Below are 12,956 nucleotides of genomic sequence, written 5' to 3'. Positions count from 1 at the left end.
CACACCACACTGGGTTTGTCTCTGATTTCTGCATCTTATGTCTACATAGCCAGCAATGAGTGACTCCAGGCAGAGACACAGGCAGGGGATGTTAGGAGGGCCATGGTGTTCTGGGGAGCCTTTTGAAGACCCTGTGCTCCCCAATTCTTCTCAGGGATGTTCCACTGATCCCCACCCCATCTACACCTTTCCTGCTGTGTCTCTCTGACATCACCCAGGACCAAACCAGCTCATCCTGAAAAGCAGTGTTTGTGGAGCCCAGCAGTGGAGGAGCTGGTTGGGGCAGCTTGTGCTGGAGGCAGGGGTATAGCTCCTATTGCCAAAGGCCAAGACTGCTGTCTGAGCACAGCCTCAGCTCCTTTGCAGTCTTGCTTTTGGTTTGGCTGCCTTGGGCCTGAGAGAGGCCAGGCCTATCTGCCTTGCCCCTAGTCTGCTCATTGCCTGAGATTTGCTTAACTTTGTTGGAGCTCAGTACACACCACCCCAAGATATGACTGTAGGAGACCAGAAAGTGCTATCCCAAAATATACTTCTTTGTCATATTTTGAGCTGGTTATTCTGAGAAACTGCAGACACAGGAATAGCTCTGAAAAGCTGTCCTTTTGTAAAAGGAATGTTCGTGTATAAAGGAAAACAATTGTCATGGGAATCTCATCAACCAGGGAAGGTCTTACCATAGGAGAAGAGACTGGTTGGCACATTGCCCAGATAAGACTTTGTCACAGGCTCTCACCTGTTCTTCTGACAGGCTGCTCTGAGACAACTTTTATTACGAGAGAGTTTAAATCTGCATAACAAGAAGCCTTTGTTTGCCACACATTTCCTCCCTTTACCCTACCATAACCTGTTGCCAACTCCCAGCAAAAAGCCCCAAGCCCCTTTTCCTCTCTGTAGCTCAGGGATACTATATAAACTTCAATCATCTGGTTCTTCTTCAAGTCTCATATTTTGTGGGACTCCTGTGTGTATGCATGTAATAAATGTATGTCTTTTCTCCTGTTAGTCTGTCTACTGTCAGCTTATTTCATAGACTCATCACTGAACTTTCAGAGGATAGAGATAAAGTCTTCCCTCTCTCTTACAACCCCTACAGGAGCCATCCTCAGACTCAATGGCTGTGTGCAACCCGTGCAGTGGGACAGGGCCTCGTGCTCAGAAGGGCCCTGCATTTGGCTTAATGCCCTGCCATCTCCATCTTGAAATTCTTAATAGTTTTTGAATAAGGGGCTCTGCATTTTCATTGTGCAGTGGGCCCCCAAATTATGTTGCTAGTCCCACTCAGATCCCACTAAGGCGTAGGGCCCATGCAGGAAGCCTCTCTGGCAAAGAATCTAAAGGAAACCACAGGGAATGAACAGCAAGGCAGGGATCCTGATTTCAGGGATCATGTTTGCGAGGTCAAAGCATGCTATGGACCATAGGAAGCTGGAGAATGAATTCACACATCTCTTGTGATGATGTGAATTTAGCAGATTACAATGTGTTTTTTAAATTATTCTCATAAATAAACATAAGACGTATCAAACGTGCTGTTGCTTACTAGCAGGAATGTTAGAGATGAGGGTCGGCTCTATTTAAGCACAGAAGCGAACCTGGTCTCCCTGCTCCTTCAGGCCTTTCCCACCTGCCTGCCACAAGTCTGACATCCCATCATTATGAGATCCTTCTTTTGGATCTTGCCAGTAAACCAGACACCTGCTCAAATAAAAACCGAACGCTGCTTCCACCTTCTCTAGGCACTTGCTGCCTCTGACAGCAGCCCTGTCCCCACTCTCCCCGCATCATCCCGTTTCCAGCCTCTTTCCTACTGGCCCTTTCCTCTCTGTCTTCCAACAGATTGAGGTCTCATCTGTACTCACAGTCTTGCTGCTCAGGCCAAGCGACCCGCATTCGCACCTTCCGTCCCTTCCTGGCCCCCTCAGATGCTACCAGCTTTTCACCCTTGGTCCTTCCTGCCTCGCCCTCCTGCTCTCTGGCTTCCATCCTCTCAACTATCAGGACTGCCCAATAAAGATCGCCCTTCATGGTGCAGAGTGTCATCAGCCTGACCTCCTAGGAACAAGGGCCACCTTATGACTTCAGGGGGTCTGAGGCACTTTCACCTTTGGGAGTGTTTCTTCCATTAAAAAAAAAATTAAAAATTATATTTCACAACTGTGTTGCTATAAACATAAGTATAATCCAGTTTAGATTACATTTATTTTTAAAAATCTTATTTCTTTCTTTTCTATTTATTTTATTTAATTTTATTTATTTTTTTATTGAATCATAATTGATTATACATATTTTGGGGATTCAATGTTGACATGTTGATCAAATCAATATTACTAGTATGTACATTGTTACAAATTGTACTTATTCTTTATGCCCCTTGTCCAATCTCTCCTATCCCCCTCTCCCTCCCCCAAAATCTTATTTTAAAATATATTAAAACATTTTCATGGGCCTCTAAAGTATTGTGAGCTCTAGGCACGGTGCCTTTTGGGCCTCATAGGGAAGTCAGCTCTGCTTTGAAGGGCCAGGTAAATTGGAGGAAAGCCTTCCTGAAACTTTTTCTCTCTGGGAAACCATACTATTATTTAAAAATTTTTATTCCTTTTACTGGAAAAACAATATAGTTACAAAGAAGATTTTAATGGGGGAAAAAAACCCCACTCTCATAATCTCATATCCTAACACAACTCTTCATTTGTGTGATTTACTTTCTCATCCAGATGTGAAGCTATTTTCCACAGCTGAGGACTGTTGTGTTTATGCAGTTTTGGGTCCTGCTTTTCCATTTAACATGATTGCTTTAGAAATATTTTCCAAGTTTTTACAATAGTCTTTATCACCATCAACTTGACTTATGGTGATTGACTTACTTTTACCCGCTGTTGGTTTCTCAAATCTTTTCTAACTTTGCTTTAAATCTGTTTTATTGCTTCCTTTTCCTTGTCCCGTGAATTTAGTCTGGGCCATCTGATCTTTCTGTAAACCCTCCCCCCAGGTAGTCTGATTCATGACTTTAACTATCAGCTTGATAGGGCTGAGGAAAATGGGCTTTGAAGAACATTCTTCCAAATGGTGATTAATGTTCAATGATCTATGTATACAACCTGCTCACACCTTTTCACTTGGAATCACTCACATTTGAGAGCCGGCTAGGCCATGGGCAAGATCTTGTTAAACTCTACGTTCTAGTAATGGGATCACATTGTCAGAGTCTGAAGGCACCTTTCACATGATCCAGTTCAACTTCACTATTGTACATATAAGGAAACTGAGGATCAAAGAGATTAATAGACTTGATCATGGTTATAAAGCCAGTGAGCAGGGATTTGAGACTTGGTTCCTTAATCCCCAAAGTTTTATCTCTTTCCTCAACATCATGCTCTCTGAATTTGATGAAGAGGAACTTTAGTTTACATTGTTGTAATATGAGGATGAGTACTTATATTACAGAATTATATTTACAATTATTTTGTTCCCCCTTTTACCTTAATATTAATCTAATGGGAAGAAAAAATAAAAACCTCACAGCACAATTTTTAGTTAAGTTCATACTTTGAATTTATCTGGCGCATCACAGGAGAACTTAACTGACTCAAGTTCACGCAATGGTTAACTTGTTTTCTTAACAGTCACTGAGTCTCTGTAGTCTGTTGACTCACTTATTATTAAGGTTCCAATAGTCAATTCAACTAATCTTACCTGTTCAGAGACAAGGAGCAGATCAGTCTTTGTCCCAAAATAACCAGGCCAACACTGGTACTAGCAACCTACAGACAACAAAAGCATTCATTACTAAGCTGAGTGAATCTGTCCACTTGGGTCACAAATGTAATTTCCTGTAGTGGAAACACCATAAGCTCAACTTTCTCTCTTATTCTAAAAGGCATTGGAAGGAAATAGCTCTGAAAATCCCGTCTTGCAGGGAGGGAAGCTAACTGTAAAGACTATTTGGTTGAGGATCTCCCTTAAATTATTTATTTTCTTTTCTCCCAGTCACTCCTCTTCGTGTGCATGTGTGTGTGACAGTTTGCTTAGATTCGTTGTATTAGTTTTCTTTTATCAGATTGCACTTGGCTTTCATCTGCTCAGGTAAACTCGAGTTCCACCTTGATGGACTTATTTCGAGAAGGACAGACGTTCAGCTATCCATGGAACTGAAGTAGTGGGACGGACACATGGGAAGTAGAGATTGGAGAGATATTTTACAATGTCCAGGGGCATGAGCACTGGCCTCCCACCCCTCCGCCCAGTCTCAACCTTGTCCACTCTTAATTGATATATCACCATGCTCTCCTCCAGACACCTAGAAGCTGTTGGGCAATGGTCCATGGCAGAAACAGAACTGGCATCCACTAGCTGCCCTCTGTTCTCCCCACACTTACAAAGTCCATGGAAACAATGGATTCGACAGTCGAATTCTTGGGCTGGGTGAGCATCATGACGGAGGCAGGGATGTCCAGGGTGAAGTTGCCTGGTCGTAAAGTGATCACAGGAGGCTTCGTGGCCATAATCCGTACCATGAAGGGCCGGGACAGGATATAGATCTCCGCAATCTGTCCATGTTCAGGGAAACAAACGGAGATTGGAGTTGAGTTGAGAAGGGGAAATCACAAATTCGGGGTGGCCTGTGGTGAATAAATCTCACATCATGCAGTTAAAATAGAAAAAAAAAAAAAACCTCCTTAATGGCAATACTAGTAATACATAAAAAACAAACAGTAACAACAGCCGGCATTTATTGAGTATATACTTCATGCCATCTCCTATGCCAGGGGCTTTAAGTATTATCTCATTTAATCTTCACAAAATCCCTGAGACAGATTCTGTCAGTATCCCTCTTTATATGAAGAACATGAGCCTTAGAGAGGTTAAGTGATTTTCTCAAAGTTATAGGAGAATAAGTTGTAGTACTGCGATTCAAATCTAGGTCTGTCTGACTTGAAATCCTTGCTCTAAAACCAGAATGCTACATGAACATCTCTTTGTCTTCAAGGGCAAACCTCAGCCTGTTATATGATGTCCAATATTTAGTGTGTTATAAAGGCATGATATTAATAACTGCTTTACTAATGTCACAAGTGTGGGCACTGATTCTTCATTTAAGAATTAAATTTTTCATTTAAGTTAATAAATCTTTTGCTGAAGCTAATTATTTCAAATTTGGCAGAACCAAGTGGAAGAAACAGATGATTTATTTTGTGAACTTACAATGCCTCTATTTGTATTTTAATGTGTACTGTTCAGTAAATATTTGCGGATATTTGATTAAGAGAAAAGAATTCTTAAGAATGGAAAGATGTATTCAGGCTTGGATCAAAAAGTAATATAAAGAACCCACAAGTCATCCATGATTAATTGCAGTGAAACCAAATACACTGTCAAGGAGTCAAGTCCTGAGTACTCACCCGGGAGAGCACATTGCCAAGGCCTTGAGAATTTTGAACAAGATGATTGGAAATCTGGAAAATAAAGACCCTCATGTCACAGTAAGGTTTTTACTTGCATTATCTTTTCAGGGAAAAGATAGTGTTTGCTATAATTTTATGAGTTATGTAGCTGTTGTACTGTAACATGTTTAGTGTTTGAAGGTGACCTATCATTTTATAGCCCAACCATAGGGAATCTGAGGCCCCAAGAAGTAAAGTGACTCACCCAAGGTCACACAGAAGTTATATTCCTTTTGAGTAAGTGTCTTTCAACCTTGGGGACATGGTATATATTATGTGCATAATTCATGTGGAAACAATTCTACAGTCATTTACAATAAGTCTTGTGTTTTTGTCCTCATTTTCAGAGCTTACTTAGACATAGAATGCTTAAGTAATTTACCTTCCAATATTAATAGATTTCAAGTCTGAAGCCAGGAGTGTCTAATTCTCAGCACTGCCACACTTAACATTTTGAACGCAAGATTTATAACTACTTGCATAAGTAAGATGTAGAGAATAAGAAGATTCAACAAGGATGCTCAATAAAAGTTTCTGGTTGACTGGCTGGAGTGTTCTCCTTATGAAAGGCAGGTGTGTGACAAAGAGAATCAATGAGTATCTGTATTGTTCCCGATCACTGCAGACAAATCAGGTGTAAATTACCATCAGGAGAAATCTTTATGTTGCCATAGCACGAGGAATAATAATGGCGATGATAATAAGTGACAGGTATACAGCTCTTATTCTGTGCTGGGCACGGGTCTGAATGTTTTATGTGTATTTAAACCTTGTAATGCCTGTATCAACCCTATGGGTATGGAACTGTTATTGGTCCCTTTTTCCTAATGGGAAAACACTGGCACATGGAAGTTAAATAAATTGAAATTACTGAAGGTCACAGGTAATACGTAATGTAGGGGGTCTTGACCTTATTTAAGATCAATCTAGAACAGTGGACAGATATCATGAAAAGATTGAAATTAGCAGAACTAAAAGCCCAACAACTCCCCAACTAATAACAGCATTCATTCCACAATTCCTTCATTCATGGTCCTGCTAGGAGTGATAGACTAAGAAGGCCCAGAAATTGAAACTATGACATAAAAATCCCATAATAGAATACAGTCGTCCCTTGGTACCTGCAGGGAATAGGTTCCAGGACCCTCATGTATACCCAAATCTGAGGATACTCAAGTCCCACAGTAAGTGCTGTGGAATCTGTGTATATGAAAAGTTGGCTCTCAGTACACATGAGTCCTGCATCCACGATACTGTATTTTCTATCCACAGTTGGTTGAAAAAAATTTGTGTATAAGTGGACCCATGCAGTTCACACCCGTGTTATTCGCAGGTCAGAAGTACTTATAAAAAAGTTCAATGATGGTGCCAATTGTCATCATCTGTTAACTTTCCTTACCTCTTTGGTGGAGAGAGTGACATTGAAAGCCCCTGCTGTGAAATAAGCAAAGGATGCAGATTTAAAGAAATACTCGGAGATTCCAATGTAGAGCATAGAGTCACTGCGTTCTGGGAGCACAAAAGGAACTGGTGGGAAGGGGGGGTCAGTGAGGTTTTCCAGTGGGTAGAATACACCCTGTGGGAAAACAGAGAGAAAGACCAGCAGATCAGGTGAAAATCAAAATGTGCAGGACTGAGAAGGTGGAACCTCTTAAGGCAGAATAAGGAAAATTCCAGAAACTCAGTAGGAATAAACAATAAGCCCTTCTGACTCCTTAACCAGTGACTATGATTCAAGCTCTGATGATTCTTAGGCATAGTTGGGTTGTCTGTCCAGCCTGGGTGTAACCCAGCGGGAAGCTCCTTGCTGGCACTTTTCTCAGCAAAGGAAAGAAGTTCATTTAGCCAGAGGGGACATCTCTGAATAGTCCCTGAAGTCCCATTTAAGGTGTCGAATTCATGACCTTTAAATCTGTGACTGCTGAGTACCTGGGGAGTCATAGAAAGACTCAGAAGGACCTAATACTCCAAATAGTTTAAAGTATTTTTGTGGCACTCCTAATGCTGCTCTCATTAGCTACAGGGCGTTATTACAAAATGTTGACTTGTACAACACTGAGCTGATTTGAAAGACACCGAGTGAGTAAAATATAAGCCAATATGCATTAAAAAAGACAGTGATACTAACTTTGGGGCAAAACTAAGCATAAGAATAGTGACTGCTTTTCCAGGATCAGCAAACACCATTACCACATGCTTATGGCCTTGACAGAGGCCAGCAGCCCTCAGTTAAATGCACTAACCTGACAGTTAGGAATAGAAGTACTAAAATGTACAATCTACTGATGTGTTGAATTCTAATAAACGCAGATCACTCTACTTGCTGGCTCCCAGCCTCAAACCTACTCCCAGAAGCAAAGACATCCCAATAATTCTTTTGAGGAAGGCACACATATGTTGTGCAATGCAAACAATCATTTACGCATCAAGAAAATGTTTAAGAGTCTTTTGAAAAGCAATAAACATGAGGTAGTTACTTGAAAAAAAATTAAATTATTTAAAGAGCACATATGTATATTTCCTTCTGCACATCATTTTGGTCTGCAAATATTGGTGGTTGACAGCCAGGATGAGGATTCTGATGATGACAAAGTTACCTTCAAATTCAGGTCAAGGTAGTTCTCAGTAATTTCTGGAGAACTGATTAGGGAATAATCCAGCAGAGTGTAGTTGTCAATCTTGGTTAAAACTAAATAACCAACAAAGAAAAAACAAAATCCACATTCATTAAATGCATAGTATAATATATGAATAATGTCTGCCTAAAACGATATAATTTTTAATTCTCTATTTAAAATATCAATCTCCCTTTCGTAAGTAATACATATTCACTTTCGAAAACCCAGGAAAAATAGGTAAGTCAAAAGAAGACAGTAAACATCTTTTTCAACCATATTATTCTGAGAGAAACATCAGTAAAATTTTGGTCTATACCTTATTAGGTGCACACACACAACAAATATACTGTATAGTTCTTTTTAAAAAGGGGAATAAGCACAAACGGAAGTCCCTAACCATATTAAGCCGTGTATATTGCGTTAACTTTCCCAATAACCTCCCGCTCCCGCTTCCCCACCTCTAATAACCACAGTTCTGTTCTCTCTCTTTTTTTTTTTTGAAAGTTTAATGTATTATTGTGATCCTTCCTTCCTTCCTTCGTTTCACTCCCACTTATGAGTGAGAATATGTGATAGTTCTCTTTCTGTGCCTGGCTTATTGGTACCATAAAAGGCTTCCCAGTTTGATATTATGGATTTCCATGTAGTTAGAACTTCATTTTTTCACTGTAGTAATTAGAAATATTTTTGAAAAAGGGATATTGTGAGAGGGAAAATAAATCCACAGAGTTGAAGAGGATAAATAAATTCTCATGCACAGTGCTACTAATTCAAAGAATTTTTTTGTGTTATCATTTTCAGAGCAAAACAGAAGGCAAGGAAACCAGCAGACAGTGGGTGGAGCTCCCGGAGGCACGGGTTCCAGTATGTGCAACAGTTCAAATGTGCAGTGAGGTAGTGTTGGGGTTTCCAGCTTGGCTTGGCAGGGGGGCCGCTTTCCTGACCACCACCATGTGTTCTGAATATGGAGACTTCCTCTCTGTTCTAGAGGAAGGTACCTGTGTAGTACATCTTCTCTTCTTGCATGTCATGTTTGGTTTGTTCCATAGATGGAGATGAGAAGCAAGAAGAGCTGAAGTGGCATGTTAATGTAAGAGAGAAATATTATTCTACGTTGCTATGGTTTTTCAAATGCTTTCTTTTTTTTCTCTTCCCTCTAGTTTTTCTGGTGGTTTCTACCTCTTTTTTATTTATTTTTTTATTGATCATATATATTTGTGGGGTACAGAATCGAATATCAACACACGTGCACAATATGTGGTGATCAAATCTGGATAATTAGTACACTCATGTTTACAAAACATAATCAATCTCTGTGACCTTTAACTAGTTTCTCGCCAACACCCCTCCCACTCCCCCTTTCTCACCTCTAATAATCGCAGTTCTGTTCTCTTTTTCTTGAAAGTTTAATGTATTATTGTGATTCTTTCTTTTCTTCTTTCTCTCTCTCTCTCTTTTTTTCTTTCTCTCTCTCTCTCTCTCTCTTTCTCTCCCCCCACCCCCCCACTTTTGAGTGAGGACATGTGGTATTTCTCTTTCTGTACCTGGCTTATTTCACTTAACATGATTTTCTCTAAGTTCATCCATGTTGCTGAAAATGGCAGAATTTCATTCTTTTTCATGGTTGAGTAGTATTCCATTGTGTATGTGTACCACATTTTCCTTTCCTTTCCAGTTGTCTGTCAATAGACATTTAGGTTGATTCCAACTCTTGGCTATTGTAAATAGAGTTGCAATAAACATGAGAGGGCAGGTATTCCTTCAGCATGATGACTTCCATTCCTTTGGGTATATACCCAGCAATGGGATGGCTAGGTCATATGGCAGTTCTATCTGTAGTTGTTTAAGAAACCTCCATACCATTTTCCATAGTGGCTGCACTAATTTACCAGTCCCACTAACAGTGTAGGGAGTTTCCCCTTTCTCCACATCCTCTCCAATGTTAAAATGCTTTCAAGTCCTTGCTGTAGATTGGATGCTCCCTGCAACCTCACTGAAGCTTAATCTCCACTGTAACTGTTGAGGTGGGAATCCTTATTATGGTAATGGAAAGGTGGGGCCTTGAATAGGTGATTAGATTGCAGGACCATGCCAGTGAACAGGTTAATGATGGTGGTCAGGGGCATGGTGGTGGAGGCTTTAAAAGAAGAGCACATGAGAAGTTCTCTCTCTCTCCTCTGCCATTTTCTGCCATGTGAGACCCCAAGATCACTGTCACTACTACCAAGACCCTCACCAGATGTGTTCTTTGGACTTTGGACTTCCCAGTGTCCCAAAACTGTAAGCAATAAATTTTATTTTCTTATAAATCACTCAGTTCACGTATTTTGTTATAAGCAACAAAAATGGACTAATACAGTCCCCAGTCTCAACAGATCCCCATCACCACTCTAAGAGGGAAGTAGGACAATAATAATGTTACAGGGAGGGCGAGTGAGGCTCAGAGGTAAAGAAACGTGCCCAAGACAAGCTAAGACATGAGAATCCTTCACTAGTTCTTTCCTCACTACATCTTCTTTCTCTTTCCTGACCTCTCCAGTCCATTCATTTTCTTTCATTCATCTGCATCCATTCATCAATCCAATATTTATCAACCTGGTATGGGCCAGGCACTGTTCCTGATGCTGGGCACACAGAGATGAGTCAAAGTTTCTGTGCCCAAGGAACTCATGGTCTGGGGGAAGGAGACAGACATTTAAACAGGAAATTATAATACAGCGTAGTAAGAACAGATCTAAAACTGAGCTCCTGATGGTCCTACGACAAACCTGTCCTTACGGTCTACCCCATCTCAGTACATGTTAATTCCATTTTCCCAATTTTCCTGTTGCTCAGGGTAAAAATCCCAAGTTGCCCTTGATTCCTTTCTTGACCCGCATTTGCTATGTTGGCAGATTCCACTGCCTCTACCTTTGAGGCGTATCCAGAATCTGAACCTGTCTTACCATCTCCATCTCTCCAGCCTGGGCCAGCCATCATCATTGCTTGTGTGGGTCACTGCCCTGGTCTCTTAACTGGTCTCTCTCCTTCCTATCTTTGATTAGCACAGAAGCCAGGGTGGTCTCCTTACAATGTAAGTCAGATCATGCCAGCCTTACTCAGAACTCTCTAAAGACTTCCCATCACAGACTAAGAGGCAGATATCGCAGTGCCCTACAGGGCCCTGAAGATGTAATCAGCCCCTTTCTCCATTTCTGACCTCATCTCCTGCTACTTCTGCTGCACCCCCTCTGCTCCTAGCATGGCCTTCTCACAGCTCCTCCAACACACCTGGCATTCTCCTGCATCAGGGCCTTTGTGCTTGCGGTCTCCTCTACTTGCAATGTTCCTCATCGAGATCTAGGAGTGGCTCACTCCCTACTCCCTTCAGCTTCTTCCTGTAATGTCACCTGCTCAGTGCCTTTCCTGGCCACACTATCTAAAGTGGAAGCCCTTCCCCAGCTTTATTTTTCTTCTTACCACTTATCACTGCCATACCCTAGATTTTACTTATTTATCTTGCCTGCTGTCTGTCTTCTCCCACTGGTCTCATGAGGGTGGGGATTTCTGTCTCCTAGGTTTACTGCTGCATCCCCAGCACCAAGAACAGTGCCCAGCCAATTTCAGGTGTTCAGTACACAACCGGTGAATGAATGGATGGAGTGGAAGAGAGAGATAAATCTAAAGTATCACCTGAGCATAGAGGAGGTGTAACTTTGTGGGGTGTGGGCTGTCAGGTAAGATTTTTTGGAAGAGACTATGCTTGAGTTCTTTATAAAGATAAAGATCTTAAAGATAAAGAAGAATGAGCAGAATGAGAGAAGGTTGAGGGGTAGAGAGTGGAAGGAACTGTATCCTGCAGGGATTATCAGAGTGCTGGTGGCACTCAATAAATGTCTATTAAATAAATGAATGGGTGGAGGGGAGAGGAAGCTCTTCCAGGCAGAGAGGACAGCACGAGCCAAGGCAAAGTGTGACGGGGGCAGTAGAAGCAGTTTGCTCGCTGGAGCAGAAAAAGGTGCAAGACAAGGTAGAGAGATGAGTAGGAGCCAGGGCATCGTGAATCCTGTAGTCTGTGTTAAGGTATTTGGACTCAATGCTGAAGGCAGCCACTGAAGGGGTTAGAACTGGGGAATAACCTGTTAATAATAACGATGTTAATCATTCTGAAGAGGATGGATTTAGTGCCAAAGCTGGGATTAGAGCTTGTGAGGTTTTAACTTCCTGATGTATACCTCATCTCCTGGAGCCACCCCCTCCTGGAGTGGTGAAGTTGGTTAGTAGCCAAAGAGCGCATGCCCTATACATAGGGTGTGTCCTCCCTCACACTTCCTGGGGCTCTAATATGCAGAGCAGAAAGCAGAGTGACGCGCTGGAGCTGTACTGCCTTGGAGAGCAAAGTTAGACAGCACCAGAGTTTGAAGGTGGGAAGAGAACCAACCATCCAGAAGAGAGTTCTAAGACTCACCCTCCAGAGTGCTGAGATTGACGTTTAGTGCTTCAACCTCACCGGTGACAATGGGACAGAGCTGGCCACAAAAGGAATAAAAAATATAAAATTCAGGTTATCATATTGAAACAAAGGCCTTCTGGTTAGGAGACATCATCCCTTTGGTCATCAAGACTTTCCCTGAAATTAGTTCATGCCGATGGGCCTCAAGTTATGTACGTATGGGCATCACGTCATTGAATGCTGGACTGGAACTACACCCAGTGAGCCCTATAAAAAAGCAAGCCCTTGGCTTTTCTCTCTGTGGCATGATAGGGCATGTGCCACAGTTCCTGCTACTGCTGTCACACCTGAGGAACCTGCTGGTCGGCAACCGTGTATTGCCCGAATGTAGCTCCATGCCCTGCCTAGCGTGGTTAAAGCTGGAGCCTTTACTTTCCCCTTGGGCTAGTTTGAGAGCCCACTAGG

At 41.7% G+C, this 12,956-nt stretch overlaps 1 protein-coding gene across 1 annotated transcript in view; it reads right to left on the bottom strand.

Moving 5' to 3' along the window:
• The window catches only part of BPIFC (BPI fold containing family C), a 41,308-nt gene that overhangs the window by 12,337 nt on the left and 16,015 nt on the right, over positions 1–12,956 (bottom strand). The window contains exons 6-11 of the mRNA XM_063076193.1: positions 12,507–12,567; positions 8,039–8,130; positions 6,841–7,017; positions 5,400–5,453; positions 4,377–4,547; positions 3,694–3,761 (exon numbers count right to left, since the gene is read on the bottom strand). Of these exons, the coding sequence (XP_062932263.1) occupies positions 3,694–3,761; positions 4,377–4,547; positions 5,400–5,453; positions 6,841–7,017; positions 8,039–8,130; positions 12,507–12,567 (623 nt within the window). The remainder of the gene's footprint in view (positions 1–3,693; positions 3,762–4,376; positions 4,548–5,399; positions 5,454–6,840; positions 7,018–8,038; positions 8,131–12,506; positions 12,568–12,956) is intronic.

This window comes from Cynocephalus volans, chromosome 12 (genome assembly GCF_027409185.1).
Source record: "Cynocephalus volans isolate mCynVol1 chromosome 12, mCynVol1.pri, whole genome shotgun sequence".
NCBI classification, from domain to species: domain Eukaryota; kingdom Metazoa; phylum Chordata; class Mammalia; order Dermoptera; family Cynocephalidae; genus Cynocephalus; species Cynocephalus volans.
This window is presented reverse-complemented; position numbering and strand designations above follow the sequence as displayed.